Genomic DNA, 22663 nt, shown 5'->3' with positions numbered 1-22663 from the left:
TGTGTAAAATACATGACATCATTTCTGTAAAGAACTCCAGGGATGTGTATCACAGAGAGAACACCAGGTGGTGCGACAATAATAACTCGACACATCCCAAGACATCGTAGTCATTTTTGAACTCTACTAACCTGAAGTTTCTTATGTTTTAAATCCAACCTACGCAAAACATCTAATCTATTAGTAAAATAGCATCTATACTTTGCTATAATAATAATAATAGTAATAATAATTATTGTGTAAAAAGTGAAAATTTTTCCAAATTTTCAGGAAACAGGAAAGGTGAAAGAAAGAATGTCTGGTAACATGTGAGAGTGAGCTGTGCTTCATCCCTTCAAAGTATAAAGACTGGTCCTGATTCTAGTGAAATAATAAAAAGTTTCCCTTAATTAAACTACAACCATTATTTTATTAATCTACAGTATTATCAAAACAAAATTAGGGCTGCAACTAACGATTATTTTCATAATCGATTAGTTGGCCGATTATTTTTCGATTAATCGATTAATCGGATAAAAAAAATGAATGTAAATTTTTCATTTATTTAAAATAATTTAATAAACAAATGAAGTTAAATACAAACAGCAGAATAAAAAAAACTTTGATAAAATGCATCTTTATTTCCCATCCAGCCCCTCCCAATTTATGCACATTTGAGCTTGCCACGCTGCCTCCCAGACATGCCACGCTGCCTCCCAGACATGCCACTCCACGCTGCCTCCCACATATGCCACTCCATGCTACCCCCAGATATGCCGCTTTGGCGCCTGATATGCCTTATACCCCCTGATACACCACTCCATCCTCCCCAGACATGCCACGCTGCCTCCCAGACATGCCATGCTGCCTCCCAAATATGCCACTCCACGCTGCCTCCCACATATGCCACTCCATGCTACCCCCAGATATGCCGCTTTGGCGCCTGATATGCCTTATACCCCCTGATACACCACTCCATCCTCCCCAGACATGCCACACTGCCTCCCAGACATGCCACACTGCCCTCCCCACATATGCCACTCCACTCTACCCCAAGATATGCCACTCCACTCTACCCCCAGATATGCCTTATACACCATGATACACCACTCCATCCTCCCCAGACATGCCACACTGCCCTCCCCACATATGCCTTATATACCCTAAGGTATGCCGTATACCCCCCAGATATTTAATAGTCCCCTCATAGAGTCACAGACCCGTTTGCATCACACTGACACCATACTTTTAAAAATACCGTATTTGCTCGATTATAAGACGACCCTGATTATAAGACGACCCCCCAAAATCTAAATATTAATTTAGGAAAAACAAAAAGCCTGAATATAAGACTACCCTATAGGAAAAAAAGTTTTACTAGTAAATATTAATTCATGTAAACAATATTTTCATATTTAATAAAAGCTATGATTGAGAAAAATATATATTTTTTTATTTCCTTTTATTTGCCAACCTGCCCCCCCAGTTATGCACATCTGCCCCCAGGGTTGCCACTCTGCCCCCAGAAATGCCTTATACCCCCTATTTGCCACTCTGCCCCATGATATGCCTTTTAATCCCCTATATGCCAGAGTGGCATATAGGGGGTTAAAAGGCATATCATGGGGCAGAGTGGCATATAGGGGGTTAAAAGGCATTTCTGGAGATATATATATAACTGCTAACAGCAATCACACCCCTATCAAGCCAAGGCAGCCAGTACATGCTGGAACCTAGGATGATAGGAGTGTGAGTACAGCCTCCCTATGCCATGCTACCACCACCACCACCCTTACACATCCATACTAACACACACTCATTCACAAACATTTAAATACTCATTCATTCCATTAATCACATATACACACACACGCTCAAACCCCCCAGCCCCCACCCCCTTACCTGAACTGCTGATCTCTCACTCAAGACTTCTGCAGGGGCCTGCTGTGCGTGCAACTTCTCTGGCCCCGCCCCCAGAGGAAGGAGGGGGGAGGCAGAGTTTTGTGACACGCTGCTAGCTTCTTGTTCTCCTGCTGCTCGCGACCAAAGCCCGGTAAGTAGCATGGCCCCACCGGACATTTTGAGGTCTGATTAGTAGACGACCTCGATTATAAGACGAGGGGTATTTTTCAGAGCATTTGCTCTGAAAAAAACCTCGTCTTATAATCGAGCAAATACGGTAATCTTCACTGCCCCCAGGATTTAGTCTCCTTATTTTCCCCCCTTTACCTCTAACTGCACCTTAAGTTAACTTTATTAAATAAATTAACCCTAAACATCCCATTAACCATAACTACCCCTAAATTAACCCTAAACACCACAACTGCCCCAAATTAACCCTAAACACTCCATTAACCACAGCTGCCCCTAAACACCCCATTAACCACAGCTGATCCTAAATTAACCCTAAACACCCATTAACCATAACTGCCCCTAAATTAACCCCCACCTCCCCTAACTTTCAGCAGCCCAAATATTAATTTTATCCTTACAGTTAAATGAGTGTCACAGCATTGTGGTTCTGGCCTTCTGGGAGAAGGAAGGGGCGGGGCCAGTTGTCAGAGTGATTACAGGGAGGGACTGGTAAGTAGGAGCTGCTGCTGTGAGTCACTGAAACGGATTATATAATGAGGGGTATTTTTCAGAGCGTTTGCTCTGAAAAAAACCTCATTTTATAATCGCTAAAAATCGATTCAACTAATCAATAATGAAATTCGTTGGCAACGATTTTCATTATCGATTATTATCGATTTTATCGATTAGTTGTTGCAGCCCTAAACAAAATCAACTTTGTCAACATGAAGTTAAAATGTTTCCATGCAAAGACTAGGCGGTATCACTTCCATGCTGGAGATGAATTTTCCACTCCATTGGGCGAGTGAAGGGGTATCAGGGCATTGGTAGTTTCTATGCCACCAAGTAGTCTGTTTAGTGAATAGACCATAATGTGTCTATGTTTTGGTTGCTAATTCCCCTTAAGTCTGTTCTTGGTTGGCTTTGTCAGAAGTTGGGTGAAACACCTTCTTTGTATTTAACATGTCTAAAGCTCTTGATGTGTAACCCCTCAAGGGATTTTAGTGATTGCTGCTGTGTTACTGACTCACCTGCAGTTCTTATGGAGTGACCAGCAGATGGCGAACTGCAAAGCACATGGATGAGGTGAAAAAGGGGCCATTGTCAGAGGTGAAGGACTTTTTGCTGAGAGAGAAGGAGAGTGAGAGAGGCCTAGGAACAGAGGCCTGCTTGAAATCCATGCTCAGAGGAGAGTTGCAGCATCCTGGCAGAATCTTCCAGCAGATAATCAGAGATACAGAGCTGTTTGCAGCAGAGTTGGCAATGAAGAGGTTAAAGGCTGAACTGCCCTGATTGCAGACGGTGGAGTGGTAAGCCTAAAACCTCTCCCCCTGTCTCCACAACAGGGCACCCTGAACTTAGCCATACACCAATAAAACATTTTGATCTCCAGTCCCACTGACATACTCAAGTTTCCAATATAATTCAACCCATCCTGTGGAGTAAGTTACTCATGGGCCCCAACTGTGTTATTTGCACCAACTAAAGGTACCCAGCGGCCACTATTGAGAAGATTAGGGTGGGCCGCAGTGATTGTTGTGGGTGGGTGAACCTCATATTGTATATTGCACATTCGGTATATTTCATGTTTTTCTGTTACGTTTATGCATGGTGTTTTGCTGTGCAGCAATACAAAGTTAATTTTAAGTTAGCCCTGTGTCAGTTTTATTAATCACTCAGCTATGTTCCCAGCGGGAGCTCACATCCATACCCTGGATGCTCCGTTGGGTGGAGGCACTGCCACAGTTATGTGCCCCAACTCCCAGGTAGTGGAGGCTCAGGATTGGCCTGCAGAGCACAAAGAGGTAACTGGGGTAAAGGACCACAGAGATATTGGTGGGCCTACCCAAAAACCTGTTAAACATGCATAATATGATGTGACTCCTCAAAGCACATGGCTTGGGACAGTCATTTAGTCTGGGTTCTGGCCACTCATCTGCATGTTGGTTATCAGAAGACTATCCCTCCTGAAAGGTTTCCACCAACACAGCTACTACTCCATTAACAACTGAGAGAACAGCCATTCTAGGCTACCCCCCCCCAAAGCTACAACCTGGTATCTCCAAACTAAGGGCCACGAGTACCACAAGTAGACATAATCCTTTATTTCATCAAAGGAAAAAGGCTATATATAATCATTTGGAATGAAAGGAGGGAAAATTTAATTTTTTGACTGTATGATGTAAATATGGATAATTTTTTTTGTGTGTTTTGACCAGTGGTTTTATCATACTCATGACCAATGTTTTTATGCCATGGTTATTAGGCTTGTGCGTTCGTATTCGGGCAAACATGAAAACAAACACAAATACCGAACAAATGAACATGTTGCGCTGCGGCAAAACGTATACCAAGATAAAAACACACAACACAATGAATCTTTGTGTTCATCTTCATTTACTAATCTCCCTGGACCTTTCCCCATCTAGCCTACCTTATCTATGCAGCATTGCAGGGGTTAACGGGAGTGGAAATCCATAAGTTTGTGCGAAGGGTTATAGGTCCATCTGAGCGACTGTATAATTCCATCTTATTATATGGCCATGTATTACATAGCCCGCCACTATGTCAAAGTAACCCAAGTTTAGCGCATCCTATCTAATTTTCCATGACTATATTGCTCACTAAGGAGCTGAATCAGTGAGACTGCACTGCATTTTAACCCAAATTAATTTCATGTAATTGAAAGCCTTTTTTGGACACTATTAACGAGGCACCTGTGTTGTAGGAGGGGCTGCTCAACCGAGTCAAGTTGTGTGCAAGACTGGTGGACATCTGATTTGCTCCATCCTTAGTCAATGCCTCTCACTCTATAACAATACACTTACACATACTTTCCAAAACCTTACACTGACACACACTCAATCTTATAACCCTTTCCATGGACCAAGATTGAGAATCAATAGCTTCCCTGATCATTTTAGGATATTTTATTCAATAGATAAGTGATTATTTTTGTCTTTTGCAGGCTTTTACTCGTTGACTCATGGGAAGCATGATAATAATTATAATAATAATAATAATATTAATAATAATAAACAAATGTAAAGACATTTGGTTTTAAAAAAGAAGGTAGGTAGCTTGCTAGGGTAATTGATTTTCTGAGCTTTAGTCTAAATCCCTGGTAGGCTAATTAATAACAACTTTTTCAAACCTATTTTGATATCTTGATTCCTAAGACTATATATAATTGGGTTAAAAAATGGGCAGATCACTGTAAACAGAAGAGACAAAACCTTACTAACATTAAAGGAATATCCTTTAGTAGGTGCAATATAAACTACTGTTAGCGTCCCATAAAAGATACACACTACAGTCAGGTGAGAGCTGCAGGTGGAGAAGGCTTTCTGCCTCCCGGTGCTGGAGGAGATTCCAAGGATTGTGATAGAAATGGAGACATAAGTAAAAATAATAAAGAAAAAAGGGACACCTAAGTAGGGTATGCCTATCACAAAATCGAATTGTTCAGCAGCAGTATGCTTTGTACAAGACAACTCTAGCAGGAAAAGAAAGTCACAGAAATAATGGTCAATGACATGACCACAGAACTGTAAAGATGAAAGCAGGTATGTAATCGTAAATGTTATTATACTCGATAAAGCCCAACAAAAAAGAGTGAATTGGAAACAGAGCCTAAAACTCATGATGGACGTGTAATGCAGTGGGCGGCAGATGGCCAAATACCGGTCGTAGGACATCACCGCGAGAATATAGCACTCCGTACCTTCTGAAACACAATAAATGCCAAACTGTGTGATGCAGATATTGAAATATATGGTGCTTCCACCATTAATTACAACATGGAGCATCTCAGGGAGAATATCTGTAGATAGAAGAATATCACACAATGATAACTGAGAGAGTAAGAAATACATGGGAGATTTCAGACTCTGAACCCTTGACACCAATATAATAATCATCAGGTTCCCGACTAATATAAAGATGTAGGTCACAAGGAACAGAAGAAATATAGCAGAGTTATAATTTGGAGGATTCTGAAAGCCCAACAGCAGAATCTCCATCAGTTTCGTCCGGTTCGTTTCAATCATATTTTAGAAACTGTAGTATTCAGTTGTGAATGCAATATGTTCCTCTAGACACATAGGGATAAGCTGATATTTGTGTTTTAAACCAAGACGAAGTTAAGGGTAGTGATTGTTATAAAGAAGAAGAGAAATGGAGATCATCTAAAAGCGGCTGTTCTCAGGTTATGTTGTCCTCTTCAGTCCTCCAAACTCTAGATGAGATCAGAGCTATGCAGTCAGTATCTATAACCTGCAGAAACACCAAAACATATTAGCTAAAGCAAAACATTACAATAAAAGGATGAACGGTCATCCAACACATTAGGAACTTTAACCCTTTGCTGGCCAATACATTTTCACTAAGTGTTCTAAGCAGGTCCGGTTTATATTTTGGGGGAAAAAGTTACATTTCCTTATAACTACAAAGCAATCAGTAAATACTATTCTAAAACTATATCTTAGTCTAGTATGAAACTTTTTTATAACAATCTTCATCACTAAAATCACATTCAGAATCCCTCTGTACTAATAATATGGCGAATGCTTCCTTCTAGCGGTCACTAGGAAATCCAACATTGAACCACAATTTGTAAAAAAAAAAAGTTTTCTATAATAGCGACATCTAGCGGGCAACTAGTAAATCCGACCTTGGACCACAAGCGGTAAAATATTTTGTCGGATGTATTCTGACATAGGACCGCAAAGGGTTAAGATGCATTTCTTTATTATTAGGTAGCTTAATAATACCAAGAGTTGGAAAAAAAATCTTTTTGACACGTTTATAGTTTAAGCTTAAAATAAGGACTATTTTTTATTATTATTTGTGTGATTGTAAAGTGTATTGAAGTATATCTTACATATGTTGGATATTAGACTTGTGCATCCAGATTTGTGTAAATGTGTATGAATGTCCCAATATAAGGAGGGTCCCTCAAGGAAACAAACAAAAATGAAGCGGACAACTCCAAATTTTCGTTGGTTTTTCATTGGTTTTTCATTCTTACTCTTACTCACACTCTTGCTCTCTCATTAACAGGCTCATGCTCTCTCATTTTCTCTCACTCTGTCTCATGCTCTCTCATGCTCTCACACTCTCATTCACTCTCTCATGCTCTCTTATACGTTCTTTGTCAATGTCTCCTTACCTTGTCATCTCACCGCTTCCATGTCCATGTCTCCACTTGTTCTCTTTGCTCTTCTTGTTTCTGTGTCTTCTTTCTTCTCCCTGGTATTGATTCTGTTTAAACAGGATAAATGATTACTTGAGTCTGAGCGGTTAGTTAGTCCTTATTTGGTGCCTTTGTACCCTAATTTTTTTTAAAAAAAATCACTAGTGAGTCTATTTTTATTACACAATCATTTCTCGTAAGGTCTAGCTTTAAGATACAAGCCCAATATCTGCTGGTATCCTGTGATCATTGATTTTATATTTGATGCCACCGGTAATACTGTGGATGGTGACTTTTAGGAGGCTTTTATTGATAATCGTTGCTATTGATTTTTGTTGACCAAATAAAAGATTGGCAACAGAGTTTTAACATTTGTTCTTTAATATTACAAGAAAAATAATGCAACAATAATCATATTCTATTAATTTATACAAATACAAAGTTCCTAGAAATAATAATAATAATAATAAAAATAAATGTCCTCATAGATTACTGTTTCGTGATCGTCTTATGATTACTAGGAGTTGGATTTCCCTGACACCCCCGAATATTAAAGACTGGTTAGAAATAGTTTATAGAGATTATAAAATGTAAATACCAGCTTGTGTGTGTTTTTTTTTTTTTTTTTCGTGGGGAGGGAGGAAATAATTATACAATGTTTAATGTATTTATAAAACTTATTAATATTTGTAATTTTTTATATTTTTGAAAAATAAATAAAATAAAAAATAAAAATAATAATAATAATAATAATTCAATAATACAATTTGCTGGGTTGATATGCAGTTTACATTATTATTATTATAATTATAATTATTATTATTATTATTATTATTTAGTTAGCATTTATTATTCTATATTAATTATTTGTTTTACAGCAGGCACCATTATATACAAAACTATGAATTCTACAAACAATGTTTTGTCCTGCTGACATCAATCTAAAATGCCCAATGTACTCTGTGACCACTTTTTAGCTGTTAATACTTACAGAAAGTGGACAATATGTGTCACAAACCTATATTCAAACATTGTTTTTAACATTTTAGGTAGTGATGGGTGAGCTGGTTGTGGAATAAAACGTGCAGAGCTGGGTCTAAGTCATACTCCAAGTTCATACGACCACGCACAACCCCACATAGACCATTGGCATTGTACCAGGGATCCCACCTTCCTCTTGAGTCATCTCCATGTCCATTTCTATCTGAATAATACCTGGCTGGGTTTTTTAAGTACGCTCATGTGCCCACATAGTTTCTGTAGCAGAATCAGAGTGGAATTGTCACTGGGCTACCCTGGACCGAGATGGGGAGACATAACACTGACCTGTGACCTTGGAGCCCGCGTCCTTGCAGGGGTTCAATCAGTAAGTAGAGTAGACAGTAGCGGTGCTTCAACAAGATGAGTAACAGGAACAATCAAAAGCTGTCCAGCAAGTCTGGTGGAATCCCTGAGCAGGCAAGAAACAGATGTCCTAGCAGAAGGAAGGAGCAAGACCCAGCAGCCAAACAGTCCACAGGTTAATACTGGGATCCAGTTAGAAGTAGGAATCCAAGCAGGCGAAATTAAGCAGCAATTCTTAAAGAGTAGGGTGGAGGAAGCAATTCCTAATAAAAAGAACTTATGGAGTGGACTGGCCTGCTGGCCTGGGCTCTAACAGGAATACACAGTCAATACCTGCTGCTGGGGTCTTTATACTGTGTAACATACATGACATCATTTCTGTAAAGAACTCCAGGGATGTGTATCACAGACAGAACTCCAGGTGGTGCGACAATAATAACTCGACACATCCCAAGACATCATAGTCATTTTTGAACTGTACTAACCTGAAGTTTCTTAAATCCAACCTACGCAAAACATCCAATCTATTAGTAAAAAAGCATCTATATTTTGGTATAATAATAATAATAATAATAGTTGTGTCAAAAGATAACTTTTTTTTTTGAATTTTCAGGAAAGGTGAAAGAAAGAAAGAATGTCTGGTAACACGTGAGAGTGAGCTGTGCTTCATCCCTTCAAAGTATAAAGACTGGTCCTGATTCTAGTGAAATAATAAAAAGTTTGCCTTAATAAAACTACAATCATTATTTTATTAATCTACATCATCAAAAGAAATCAACTTTGTCAACTTTGTCAACTTTGTTTTCCATACAAAGACTAGGCGGTATCATGTCCATGCTGGTGATGAATTGTCCACTCCATTGGGCAGGTGAAAGGGGTATCAGGGCATAGGTAGGTTCTATGCCACCACGCAGTCTGTTTAGTGAATAGACCATAATGTGTCTATGCTTTGGTTGCTAATCCCCCTTATTCTGTTCTTGGTTGGCTTTATCAGAGGTTGCGTGAAATACCTGCTTTTTATGTAACATGATTCAAGCTCTACATGCATAAAATGATGTGAGTCCTCAAGCCACATGGCTTGGGACAGTCATTTAGTCTGGGTTCTGGCCGCTCATCTGCATGTTGGTTATCAGAAGATTATCCACCCTGAAAGGTTTCCTCAGCTGTTCGCCCACCAACACAGCTACCACTCCATTAACAACTGGGGAAACCATTCTAGGATATAGCCCCCTTAGAAAACTACAACCTGGTATCTCCAAACTAAAGACCACAAGTAACAGAAGTAGAAATACCGTAATCCTTTTTTTTTTTTCTCAACAAAGGTAAAAGGCTATATATCAACATTTGGAATGAAAACCTTTAAAAAAAAAATTATGTTTTTTTATCATATGATGCCTTAGATAATTCTCTGTGTGTTTTGACGGGTGGTTTTACCATATTAGTGACAAACTTTTTTAGGTTTAGTGTACCCACGTAATTTCCATATTGCTTTTACATGTCAAAAATAGAGAAATATATATATATATATATATATATAAACCTTAAATATAAAATATATTTCAGTGAAATCCTACGAGAATTGGCCTAGGCGTATCCCAAACAGTGTATTCCAATGTTAGATAGATCACCGGCTGCAATCCTCCTAGCATGGAGGTGTCATAACACACATAACTCCTCAGAGGACCCACCTCATGAGGAGGCCGTGAGGGCTACCTCATGCACTAGTGCCAAATTCCCACGGGACCCTACGCCAGACCTAATGGTGGCCATTTCTGAAAAACAGGGAGGGAGGGTGGCATGCCATGTGGAGACCCAGTTTAAGTAACCTTCCTTTTGCCTCAACGCCCAAAGTAGCAAACTAAACATTCTGACATCTCATAATACCACCCTTAAACAATTATGTCTGCTGATATAGGTGTCCCCTGATCTGCATACCTGGGAAATTCTGGGCTCCGGCTATTCGGAGCCGTCCCTTGCGGGACACAGCCAGGACTGCACACTGCTGCGGTTGGTGGGCGGTTCCGCTGACGTCGGTGGGCGGTCCTGCTGACATTAATGGGCGTTCCCGCAGATGGCAGAGGGAAACACCCTCGTTTAAAGGAAAAAATGGGTGGGGAGCGGGGCGTGTCAAGACCACACTGCCGCAGCTCGGAGGACTCTGGTCTTGACCCGGAGAACCAAAGGAGCAGCGCTCACCTGGAAATCTCCGGGTCAAACTCGACTTGGGAGTCCACTTAGTGGGGCGCTGGCCGCAACTCAGGAACAAATCAGGAAACAAAGCAGGAACAGATCAGGAACCAAACAGGCAGTCCTATAACGTCAATGTCAAGGCCCAGACTGCAGGGCTGGGCAGGTTTATAAAGGCTGTCTTGATCAGGTAATCAACTGCAGCTGGGCCTGATAATCAGTCTGAGTGGTTCTGAGTGGCAAGGGCGGCCACTAGTGGCTGGAAACGTGAAATGAATAGCACCAAGTTTAAACAAGTCCATACAGTGAAGGGTGAACGTTACACTCCCTCACCTCACGGAAAAACTTCTGACCCTTAATTTTTATTTTAAGTGGCAGCCGCCACATATAACTGGGCATTAACAGGTGTACACTACTAACTACCCACGATTACAGGAAACTGAAATATCATCTCACCAAATGGTCCTAATATGATTTGTCCTTCTTGGGGAGAGTATATGAAGTAAAAATGACTCTACTACCCAAACTGCTTTACTTATTTCGCAACATTTCACTACCAATCCGGAAGAGTGACTTACCCAACCCAGAGGGCCATTGAAATGTTTATTTTGCAGGGAGTAGATTTGATAAATCCATTCTCTACAGACATAAGGCAGCGGGAAGGTTGCCTACTAATCTTCTCCATGTCTATTATACGGCAGCTCAACTGGCAATGCTTATATCCATCTTCTCAGATCCTTTCACTATAAGGTGTGTCCAATTTGAATTGGATCTATGCTCAACCACACATTTGAGATGGGTGATGTGGCACTCGAGTCTGAACAAAACAGAAGTCAATAACTCCCTCACTCCTTTACCTAATGGTACAGACTTCAATATAGGTTACAGCTCTCCACTGTATGACCCCACTATTCCAGAATCTAAATTTCCCCACAGGCAATCAAGTTTGCCCCCATTTTAGTGGTGGGTTAAGAATGGGCTTGCTACCATAGGAGATCTGCTCCATAACGTCAGACCTTACTCTTTCCAACAGTTATTGACTTCACATGATGTTCCTATGATGGAACTGCATCAGTTCAATCAGATTTCACATTATCTACATTCTTTTTTCAAACAGAAACAAATTTCCTATGTCATCTTTGTTTAAACAAAAGTGAGAAGCAGACCTGCACCAAATACTTCAGCCTTTGAAATGGGGATGAGATCTATGAGAATATCTGGAAAGTACTCTTGTACTGAAGAACTACTTTAAGGTACTTTCACATTGACACCTTACACCTTACACCTTACACCTTACACCTTACACCTTACAGACCACCCGACATGTTTCCGATGCACTCACCACTTTGTTTCAGAGATTGACGTGAGGAGAGGACACCACAACACATGTGGTGAACATGCAGCAAGATCAAACCTATCTGGTCATACTTTTTTAATAAATTGAGAGTAGCTCTCAAAGTTTCCCTACAACCAGAAACCTGGACAGCTCGTCTCAGTAGACACCATCCCTCAGGTACTCTGGATAAACCAGCTCATCGATGGATTTTCGGAGTATGTATTGCGGTCCCCCTAGTGATAACTAAGGTCTGCATAACAGATATACCCATGGTTCATAACATTAAAGCTGAAATTTGACATGTAAAAGATTACTGCACATATACATGAAACATCACATTCATTCCATCCCATCTGAGAGCCTTGGGTGGAGAAGTTTTCCCCAACCGGCACCAGCTTCTCTTTGATTTAAGAGAGAAAGATGCTACGGGACCCTTCGAGAGAATCCCTTTTCCAATGAGAACGTGAACACGGGGTCCGGGTCTGGAAGTAACTTTTAGTCTTGTGTTTTTCTCCTTTTTTTCCTTTCCTTCTTTCTTTTCAGGTTACTATAGTTCAAAAATGATTACGATGTCTTGGGATGTGTTATTATTGTCACACCTACTGGAATTCTCTCTGTGATACTCATCCCTGGGGTTCTTGATACCGCGTAAAATAAATGACAACATTTCTATAAATACCCCACAGCAGGTATTGACTGTGTATTCCTGTTACAGCCCAGGCCAGTAGGCCAGTTCACTCCATACGTTCATCTTATTAGGAATTGCTTCCTCCACCCTACTCTTTAAGAACCACTGCGGAACAGTATAGTGTTAGTATTTGGCTTTAGTATTTTTCCTGCTGAGGGATTCCACCAGACTTGCTGGCCAGCTTTATATTGTTCCTGTTCCTCACCTTGTTGAAGCACCGCTACCGTCTACTTTACTTACTGATTGAACCCCTGCAAGGACTCGGACTCCAAGGTCACAGGTCAGTGTAATGCCAACAAAAATTCGGAGCTCTCTGTGTTGTTTTCATTTGTTACATTGATGGTGCCTCTTCATTTTTGGACATTCATACAAATTTGTACTAATCCAAAAGTCTAATATCCAACATATGTAAATGATGCTTCAATACACGTTACAATCGCACAAATAATACTACAAACAGTCCTTATTTTATGACAATTGTTTTTTTTACATATTTGGGTATAAAATGTGTATGCTGATAATTAATAAATGTGCATTAAAGTTCCAGTTTAAACCTAATATGCAGGTCTATTGGGTCATCCTTTCATTGCAATATTTTGATTAAGCTCACATGTTTTGGAGTTTTTGCAGGTTATAGATACTGACTGGAAATCTCTGATATCTCTGATCTTGCCTTTTCTAGTGTTTGGTGTACTGTGGAGGACAACATCATCTGAGAACCAGTTTTAGATGATCTCCATGTCTTTTCTTCTTGACTTGGTGACAATGACTGCCTTTAACTTTGTCTTGGTTTAAAACAACCCAAATATCAACTTACCCCTACAAAAACCTAATTCATGTATGGAGCAAAAATTTGATTTTAGGTAAATTTGTTCAGTTGAAATATTTCCTGTATTCTAGTTTGTTAAATATGATTGAAACGAACCGGACAAAACTGACGGAGATTCTGCTGTTGGGCTTCCAGAATCCCCCAAATTATAACTCTGCTATATTTCTTCTGTTCCTTGTGACCTACATCTTTATATTAGTCAGGGATCTGCTGATTATTATATTGGTGTCAAAGGTTCAGAGTCTGAAATCTCCCATGTATTTCTTCCTCGCTCAGTTATCATTGTGTGATATCCTTCTATCTACAGCTATTGTCCCTGAGATGCTCCATGTTGTAATTAATGGAGGAAGCGCCATACATTTAAATATCTGCATCACACAGTTTGGCATTTATGGTGTTTCAGAAGGTACGGAGTGCTATATTCTCGCGGTGATGTCCTACGACCGGTATTTGGCCATCTGCCGTCCCCTGCATTACACGTCCATCATGAGTTTTAGGCTCTGTTTCCAATTCACTCTTTTGTGTTGTGTTTTATCAAGTCTAATAACATTTACAATTACACCACTGCTTTCATCTTTACAGTTCTGTGGTCATGTTATTGACCATTATTTCTGTGATTTTCTTTTCCTTATAGAGTTGTCTTGTACAAAGCATACAGTTGCTGAACTTGTAGATTTTGTAATAGGCATGCCCTACTTAGGTGTCCCTTTTTTCTTTATTATTTTTACTTATGTCTCCATTTCTATCACTATCCTTGGAATTTCCTCCAGCACCGGGCGGCAGAAAGCCTTCTCCACCTGCAGCTCTCACCTGACTGTAGTCTGTGTCTTTTATGGGACGCTAATAGTAGTTTATATTGCACCTACCAAAGGATATTCCTTTAATGTTAGTAAGATTTTGTCTCTTCTGTATACGGTGATCTGCCCATTTTTTAACCCAATTACCGTATTTGCTCGATTATAAGACGACCCTGATTATAAGACGACCCCCCAAAATCTGAATATTAACTTAGGAAAAAAAGAAAAAGCCTGAATATAAGACGACCCCAAAGGAAAAAAGTTTTACCAGTAAATGTTAATTCATGTAAACTATTTTTTTTAATAAAAGCTATGATTGAGAAAAATATTTTTTTTGTTTTTATTTCTTGTATTTTCCGACCTGTCCCCCAGTTACACACATCTGCCCCCAGGCTTGCCACCCCAATATGGCACTGTGGCCCATGATATGCCTTTTAACCCTCTATATGCCACTGTGCCCCATGGTATGCTTTTTGACCCCCTATGTGCCACTCTGCCTCCAGAAATGCCTTATACCCCTATATCCCATTCTGGCATTTAGGGGGTTAAAATGCATATTATGGGGCAGAGTGGCATATAGGGAGGTATAAGGCATTTCAGGAGGCAGAGTGGCATTAAGGGAGTTAAAAGGCATTGTATAGAGCACTCTGCCTCCATAAATGCTTTATACCCCTATATGCCACTCTGGCATTTAGGGGGTTAAAAGGCATATTATGGGGCAGAATGGCATATAGGGAGGTATAAGGCATTTCAGGAGGCAGAGTGCTCTATTAAATGCCCCCTTAACGCCACTCCAGAAATGCCCTATGCCCCCATTTAACACACACACACACACACACACTCTATACCCCCATTTAACTAACACACACACACACACACACACTCTCTCTCTCTCACCCCCCTTCCCCCTCTCTCACCCCCCTCTCACCTCTCTCCCCCCTCTCTCCCCTCTCAGCCCTCTCTTACCGGTGCTTCCAGCCGGGGCAGCGGGTCGACGTCGCCTTCCGCTGCAGCCGCAAGGAGGTGGAGTTGGCAGCGGGGGTTTGTATGCGTCCGTCGCGTATACTTTCCCCGGCTGTCAGAGGTCAGAGATCAGAGTTCCCCGCAGCGGTGCGGCACCGGGGAATAAAGAGTTTGCAAGTTCGACGGAATTAATGTCCGCGAGTGGGGACATTTAACTGTTGCAGCGGGGAGACCAGCGGATCATGGGAATGTATTTTATTTAAATAATTAATAAATGAAAATGAGCACACTGCCACATATGGCTAATATATCTTCGGACAGCATGCTGCCCTCTGTTGGTTTTACACTGAGTAGCAGAATATTCTGCCCGAGAATATATTAGCTATATATGGTACTGTGCTCATTGGTCGCCAGCAGGAGGCCCCCTGCTGGCGACCAATGGAGTTGCTGATACACACATTTAAAGTACTGGCGCCAGAGCTGCTGCGGTACGCGTTAACCCTGTATTAACCCCTTTACAGGAAAAAACGAATAAAAAACGAATATTCGCCCGAAGAGAAGACAGGAACGGGCGAATATTCGCGGAATACGAAGTTTTTTTTAACCCCGAAGACGAGCACAAAGACAAAGAGCCCCCTGGTGCCCAAGTCTAACAAAAAGTGCTTATCGGCGTGTGACACGTGAAAGTGTGTAGTATGCTTGGAACCACACTAACACCCAGTGCACAGCAACCAGTCCTGGACCAGGGACCGGGGACCTGAATACAACCTCATGCATTCCCAGCCATATGGAAGGTAGACCAAGCTTTCCCCCTCTAACACATACTCAATTGATTTTAGCCACAAAGCCAAGAACTCATTGACAGCTGTTCCACTCTTAGTAGGACTCATCAGCATGAAGTTGTGAAACTGGCTTGGGGCAGCACAGGAAATACCATTACATAAGTTATGGTGGGTAAAGGTGATGAAAAACCCTTCCACTTAAAATTAAGGGGATAGTAGAAGCATTATTAAACACTGATCTACAGACAACAGACAAGGCTTGTTATTCCCTCAGACATCTCATGGTGCTGCCAGAGCAAAAGGGATTCTGGGTAGGCACATGCAAATAAGGTCAACAATGACCACCTTTTGCCTCTATATCCAGTATCACAACCTCATGCTGACGAGTCCCATTAAGGACGGAACAGCTGTCTATGAGTGGCGTTCTGGGTATTGCACCTCTTACCTGAGTTTTTTGTAAAGGCTGTCTTGTACAGCGGGCAATTACTTTCAAGGGTTCCATGTATAAAGCCGATATAGAGGCATAATATGACCTTATTTGCATGCGCCTGAGATTTCTGGCTTCTCTGGTGTCTGTAGATGTTTCTACTACCCCCTCAATTTTAAGTGGAAGGGTTTTCCATCACCTCTACTCACATAACTTATGTAATGATATTTCTCGTGCTACCCTAAGCCTCAAGTATTAAGCCAGTATCACAACCTCATGCTGAGGAGTCCAATTAAAGACGAAACAGCTGTCCATTAATGATGATCTGGCTATTGCACCTCTTCCCGAGTTTTGTCTAAAGACTATTTTGTAGAGCAGGCAATTACTTTCCAGGGTTCCATGTATAAAGTGGGTATAGCGGCAAAAAGTGATCATTGTTGACCTTATTTGCATGTGTGTACCCAGAATCCCTTGTGGTTGTGGTCGCACCATGAGAGAGGGAAAAACAAGCCTTCTGGCTTGTCTGGTTTCTGTAGATGAGAGCTTAATAATGCATGCTAATTATATATGCACACTGTATGGACAAAAGTGTTGGGACACCTGACCATTGCACCCACAGGAACTTTGATGGCATTGCATTCTGAATACATATTAATATATAGTAAAATAATATGCAGTTTGTCTCCCTTTTGCAGCTTTTGGGAAGGCTTTCCACAATTATCTGTCTACCTTTCTACCTGTCTACCTATCTACCTATCTACGTACCATGGGCTAATGGGCCAACAAATGTTTTTGGTTTGTTTGTGCCAATTAAATCTGTTTCCTGATCATTTGTTTCAAATGAAAAATTCCAAGGTTTTAAATTAGTTTTGTGCGCACAGGGACAGTCATGCTTACAGAGAAAATGGCCTTACCCAAACTGGGGCCACAAAGGCGAAAGCATAAATTTGTCTAAAATGTCTTTTTATGTTGTATCATTGACTTTACCGTTCACTGAAACTAAGGGGCCCAAACTCAGAAAAAGAGCCCCAGATCATTATGTCTTCTACCGAACTTTACTATGTATTCCAGTGGGTAGCATTCTTCTCATGTGTGTCAAACCCAGATTCAGCCATCACACTCTCAGATAATGACACATGATTTATCACTACAGAGAACATTTCCACTGCTCTAAAGTCCTGTGGCAGTGTGCAAACACTTGGCATTGTGCATAGTGACCTTTAGCTTGTGTGGAGATGCTTGGCCATGGAAATCCATTTTATGAAGCTCATGTCATGCAGTTTTGAACTCTGTAGTAGGTGATTCCAAAGAGAACATACTTGCTACATGATTATATGTTATGTGCTTCAGCACTCAGCAGCCCCACTCCGTGAGCATGCGTGGTCTATCTCTTTGTGGCTGAGCTGGACCGTCACCCCTACTCGCCACTCCCGACCACCGGTCTCTCCACGGCACGACCCTACTGCCACGAGGCAGGCCACATCCCCAACCACGTCGATGAGGAGGGGGCGTGGCTTAGCCTCCGTGAGTGTGGCAGCCGGGAGGGGAGAAGCTACGAAGAAGGGAGGGGTGGTGGAGTCTTCGGACTTTCACCTCCTAACAGGTGTACAGTGGGGGGAGACCCCAGGATAGGGAGAGGAGTTCCTACCTGCCTGACCATATAAAAACCCTCCAGACACCTCACACAGTGCTTACTAGTAGAGCTGTATGCATGTGTGATACCTGCTCTATCTACCTGAAGTCTACCTGTACGTTGACCCTTACTCCGTGACCCCAATACTGATTGGTTGCTGCCTGCCTCGACCCTTGGATTGTGACCCTGATACCGCTTGTTTGCAACCTGCCTTGACCTTTGGATTGTGACCCAGATAGTGCTTGTTTGCTGCCTGCCTCGTCCTTTGGATTGTGACCCAATACTGCTTGTTTGCCGCCTGTCTCGACCTTTTGGATTGTGACCTGATACCGCTTGTTTGCCGCCTGCCTTGACCCCTGGATTGTGACCCCAACTACGCTTCACATCCCGGTCTGACATTACAATGGGCCGGGACAGATCTAGCAGGGCAGAACTGACTTGTTGCAAAGGTGGCATCCTATGAAAGTGCCACATTTAAAGTCACTGAGCTCTGTAGTATGACCCATTTTGCTGGCCATATCTGTCTATGGAGATGGCTGCCTATGCACTTGGTTTTATGCACCTGTTACCAATGGGTGTGACTGAAACACATTTACTCAATAATAAGGAGTGATGTCCACATAAGTTTGATAATACAGTGTATGATTTCTGCAATACCATATACATTTTATTTGATAAATTCTTGAAATTAACAATTGTTACAGTGGAGGAATACTTAAATTGTACTGGGATGTTTATTCCCATTTCTGCTGCACGGAGACTCTAAAATCTCTTGGCTACATTGATCCCGAGTGTTTCAATCAGAAATGAAGTCATGTCTTTCGCACAGTATAAAGATCTCTAAAGCTATTGTTGAACGTTTATTGCTTGTCTTGATTTCCAAAACATTGGTAGAGACTGTTATTTTATCCTCCTGTATGGTGGTATCAGTGGATGGACCAAACTGGTAGGTTTATGAACCTGTTTAATATGGTGATAAAAAGATGAATATGCCGAGTAAACTTCGAATACAGTTCTGATTGAGTCATCTTTACATCTATTTAGCCATGTTTTTTTAGTACATGGTGCCTTATCGGCCACTGAAAAATTTCAATTTGTCAATTTTACAAACATCGTCTGTAAAATTCACAGTTACGTAGATGATGGTTCCTACCAGACATGGCATAGTTCCTAAAGTTAAAATTGTGATCAGTTAGCTAAACTGTCTTTTTCAAAGATTTTTCTATGCCGTACAAAACAAGTTTGAGGCTCACCAGGAACAGATAGTCGCTTCGTAGGATGTCCTACGATGCATCACCACTCAAGAGCATCTCAAGTTTTAGTTACGGAGAACAAATCTCAAAATCAACATAGCAGCATGGTCCTGTCACAAGGGAAGTCCAGAATCAAACTGTCGGGCAAATGTTCTTTGCACAAGGGAACCAACAACCCAAGATCTATGTTTTGTCTTTATGGGCCTAGCCAGGGAGATCCTGTTGGTATAAGAGAGAGAGGGTTTCAAAATGTGTTTCCTCTACAAAAAAATATCACCTATTGTCTGGAAACAAGCAATGAAGTTATTATTATTATTTTCTTCGGTAAAAAAAAAAATTGTTTGGAAAAAATTAAAGTAGTGTGCTTTTTTTTTAAAAAAAAAAAATTAATATAAAATCACAAAACTGTCATTGGTTTATATTATAATATCCTGTTATGAAGATAATATATTTTGGCACCAATATCTGATTTTCTGCTTTGAAATATTTGTAAAGGATATTTTTATTTATTTTAGTCTTGTGTGTAACACTAGAACCTTTTTCTTTCATTTAAGCTACTTGGAAAAGTGGGTACAAAATAAATACATTTGAGGTGCATTTAAATGTTTTCTAGAGATTTTAGGCTAAATGATGTCTTTCCATAAGATAAGTATTTACCGTTATATTAACTTTGGCTGACTTTGTGGTTTTTATGGCTAATTTTATATATTTTTTTTGGCTAATATATCTTACTGCTATTTTTATCTCCATTATTAGCATGCCGAAGAACCACTACTAGAAGTGTTTCCCTTATAACTTTTTTCCCCAGTTTCTGGAGGATTGAACGGGACAGAATAACCCAAGAGCACACTGGTTGTGGATTTTTGTCACTATTAATTTCTCTTCTAGAATTCTAGGATCAAAACATAAAGATAACATATTTAAGTTGTCTTATTTGTAAATATGTTTGCAAGAAATCATACAAAAGAAGTGTTGATGATTCTGCTTTTGGGTTTTCAAACTCCACAGATTTGGAACTCTGTTCTGGTCCTTCTGTTCCTTGTGATGTTCATCTTGACGTTAGTCGGGAACCTGCTGATTATTATATTGGTTGCAAGGTTTCAGAGTCTGAAGTCTCCCATGTATTTCTTCCTCACTCAGTTATCGGTATGCGACATGGTGCTTTCAACAATCATAGTCCCCAACATGCTTGATGTTATAAGTAATGGAGGACGCAGAATATCCATAACTGGCTGCATCACTCAGTTTTTTTTCTATTGTGTATCAGAAGCCACAGAGTGTTTCCTTCTCACGGTGATGTCCTATGACCGGTATTTGGCCATTTGTTCCCCGCTGCATTACACCTCCATCATGGGTTATAGACTTTGTTTCCAACTTATCCTTTTGTCCTGGAGTTTATCATTCATATTAACATTTATCATGGTACCCTTGGTTTCTGTTATACGGTTCTGTGGTCATGTAATTGACCATTACTTCTGTGATCTGGATCCTCTACTAGAGTTGTCTTGTACAAAACATACTGTTGCTGAATTTGTAGACCTTATCATAGCCATTCCTTCTGTGACTGTCCCTTTTTTCTTTGTTATTTTTACATATGTTTCCATATTTATCACCATCCTTAGAATCACCTCCAGCAGTGGGAGGCAAAAAGCCTTCTCCACCTGCAGCTCGCACATCACTGTAGTGTGCGCCTACTATGGGACTGCAATAACGATTTACATAGCTCCTTCTCGATGGCAATCCTTCAATATCAAGAAGGCAGTGTCTCTTCTCTATACGGTGATCTGCCCGTTTGTCAACCCAATTATATACAGTCTTAGGAATCAGGATCTAAAACGACATTTGAAAAGGATTCTATCAAACACCCAAGGAAGATTTTAGAACTTGGTAAATATTTACCAGTCTGGTCCATCCTCACAACAGGGGATCTGGTTCTAAATAGAGGTTTCAAACCTGATTTAATACTGAAATCAATAGTGTTATTTTTTATGCGCCATATGAAGTCATCAGCCAAGAACATTGGACTTTTTTTTTTTTACCATTACGCTTTAAAATATTAAAAAATATATTAATCAGTTAAAGAGCAATTTCAAAATATTAAATTTTTTTATATTTTTTTATATTTATGTAAAAACTACTTTTTAAACATACTCTGTAGAACTCAACATATCATAAACTCATAGTATGGAATTTTTAGCTTAGTCATTTTATTTGTTTTTTTGGCGTTTGGATTAAAAAGAGAAAACTTGCTCACAAAAAGTATAAAAAAAAATCATTCATTGGCCATGTAGTTTCGGACTGAAGTTGCCAAAACAGTCCAGGATTATGCAAAATATTTTGGGGGTCATTGTGGGAGTTGACATAGATGATGTTTTACTGTATTTCTCCTCCAAAACAATTTTACTTCCTGCTTTCCCACCTACTTCCTGTCCAATTTCCAAAAATTCAAAAAGTTTTCGAAATTGTGTTTTTAGAATTTTGGTTTAGAATGTGTTTTTAAATAATTAGTTTAAATAATTTGTTCTTTTTATTTTTTAGGGACAGGAATCTGTTAATTCAATATCTTTATAATAACTCTGTGATACTGCCAATCACTAATAATTCCTTGAGGTTTATATTTATATTGGGGCATAAACATGATTAATCCTTACACAATGACATATTTGCAAACATGATCAAAATGTAAACGTTTGTTTGCAGTTATTATTTATTTAATCAATTTTTGGTATTTTTTTTATTGTAATATGCCTGGTTTCTGTGTACTTTTACAAGTGGTTTTTTCAGTTGTATTTGATATGTCTAAGAATAAGCTCTTAAGAGCTCAAAACATATAGTGTTGTTTCTCTCCTCCTCTGTAATCATTTTTTGAAGCAATAAAATGTATTTTACTCCTTTTACACAAGTTGTCGAAAAGTCCAATTCACAAATTCATGAGAATTCCAAGGGTCTTGTGAGAAGATGTAAACAAATCCCATAAACTAAAACATAGTAGCCATCAGGACACTGGCGTAACGAAGATGGGCTGATGATGGAAACTAAATCATCTTGGAGGATAGTACCCAAGTATACTCCCGAACCCCCGTTATCAGTTCCGGGGGGATGGGTGTAAAAAAATGTAAAAATTAGCCTTTGGGAGACGTAGACCCTATGTCATGCTTCTCTCTCACCTCCATCCTTA

General features: G+C 40.1%; 1 protein-coding gene across 1 annotated transcript; it reads left to right on the top strand.

The window, feature by feature from the left end:
* Window positions 1-20427: 20427 nt before the first annotated feature.
* LOC128491658 (olfactory receptor 11L1-like) lies at window positions 20428-21366 on the top strand. Its single transcript, XM_053463974.1, has one exon. It carries the CDS (start codon window positions 20428-20430, stop codon window positions 21364-21366), a length of 939 nt encoding a protein of 312 aa, XP_053319949.1.
* Window positions 21367-22663: the final 1297 nt, after the last annotated feature.

The sequence above is a fragment of the Spea bombifrons genome, chromosome 4 (assembly GCF_027358695.1).
Source record: "Spea bombifrons isolate aSpeBom1 chromosome 4, aSpeBom1.2.pri, whole genome shotgun sequence".
Classification (NCBI taxonomy): Eukaryota; Metazoa; Chordata; class Amphibia; order Anura; family Pelobatidae; genus Spea; species Spea bombifrons.
Note: the sequence above shows the minus strand (reverse complement) of the source record. Positions and strands in the feature narration are given on the sequence as shown.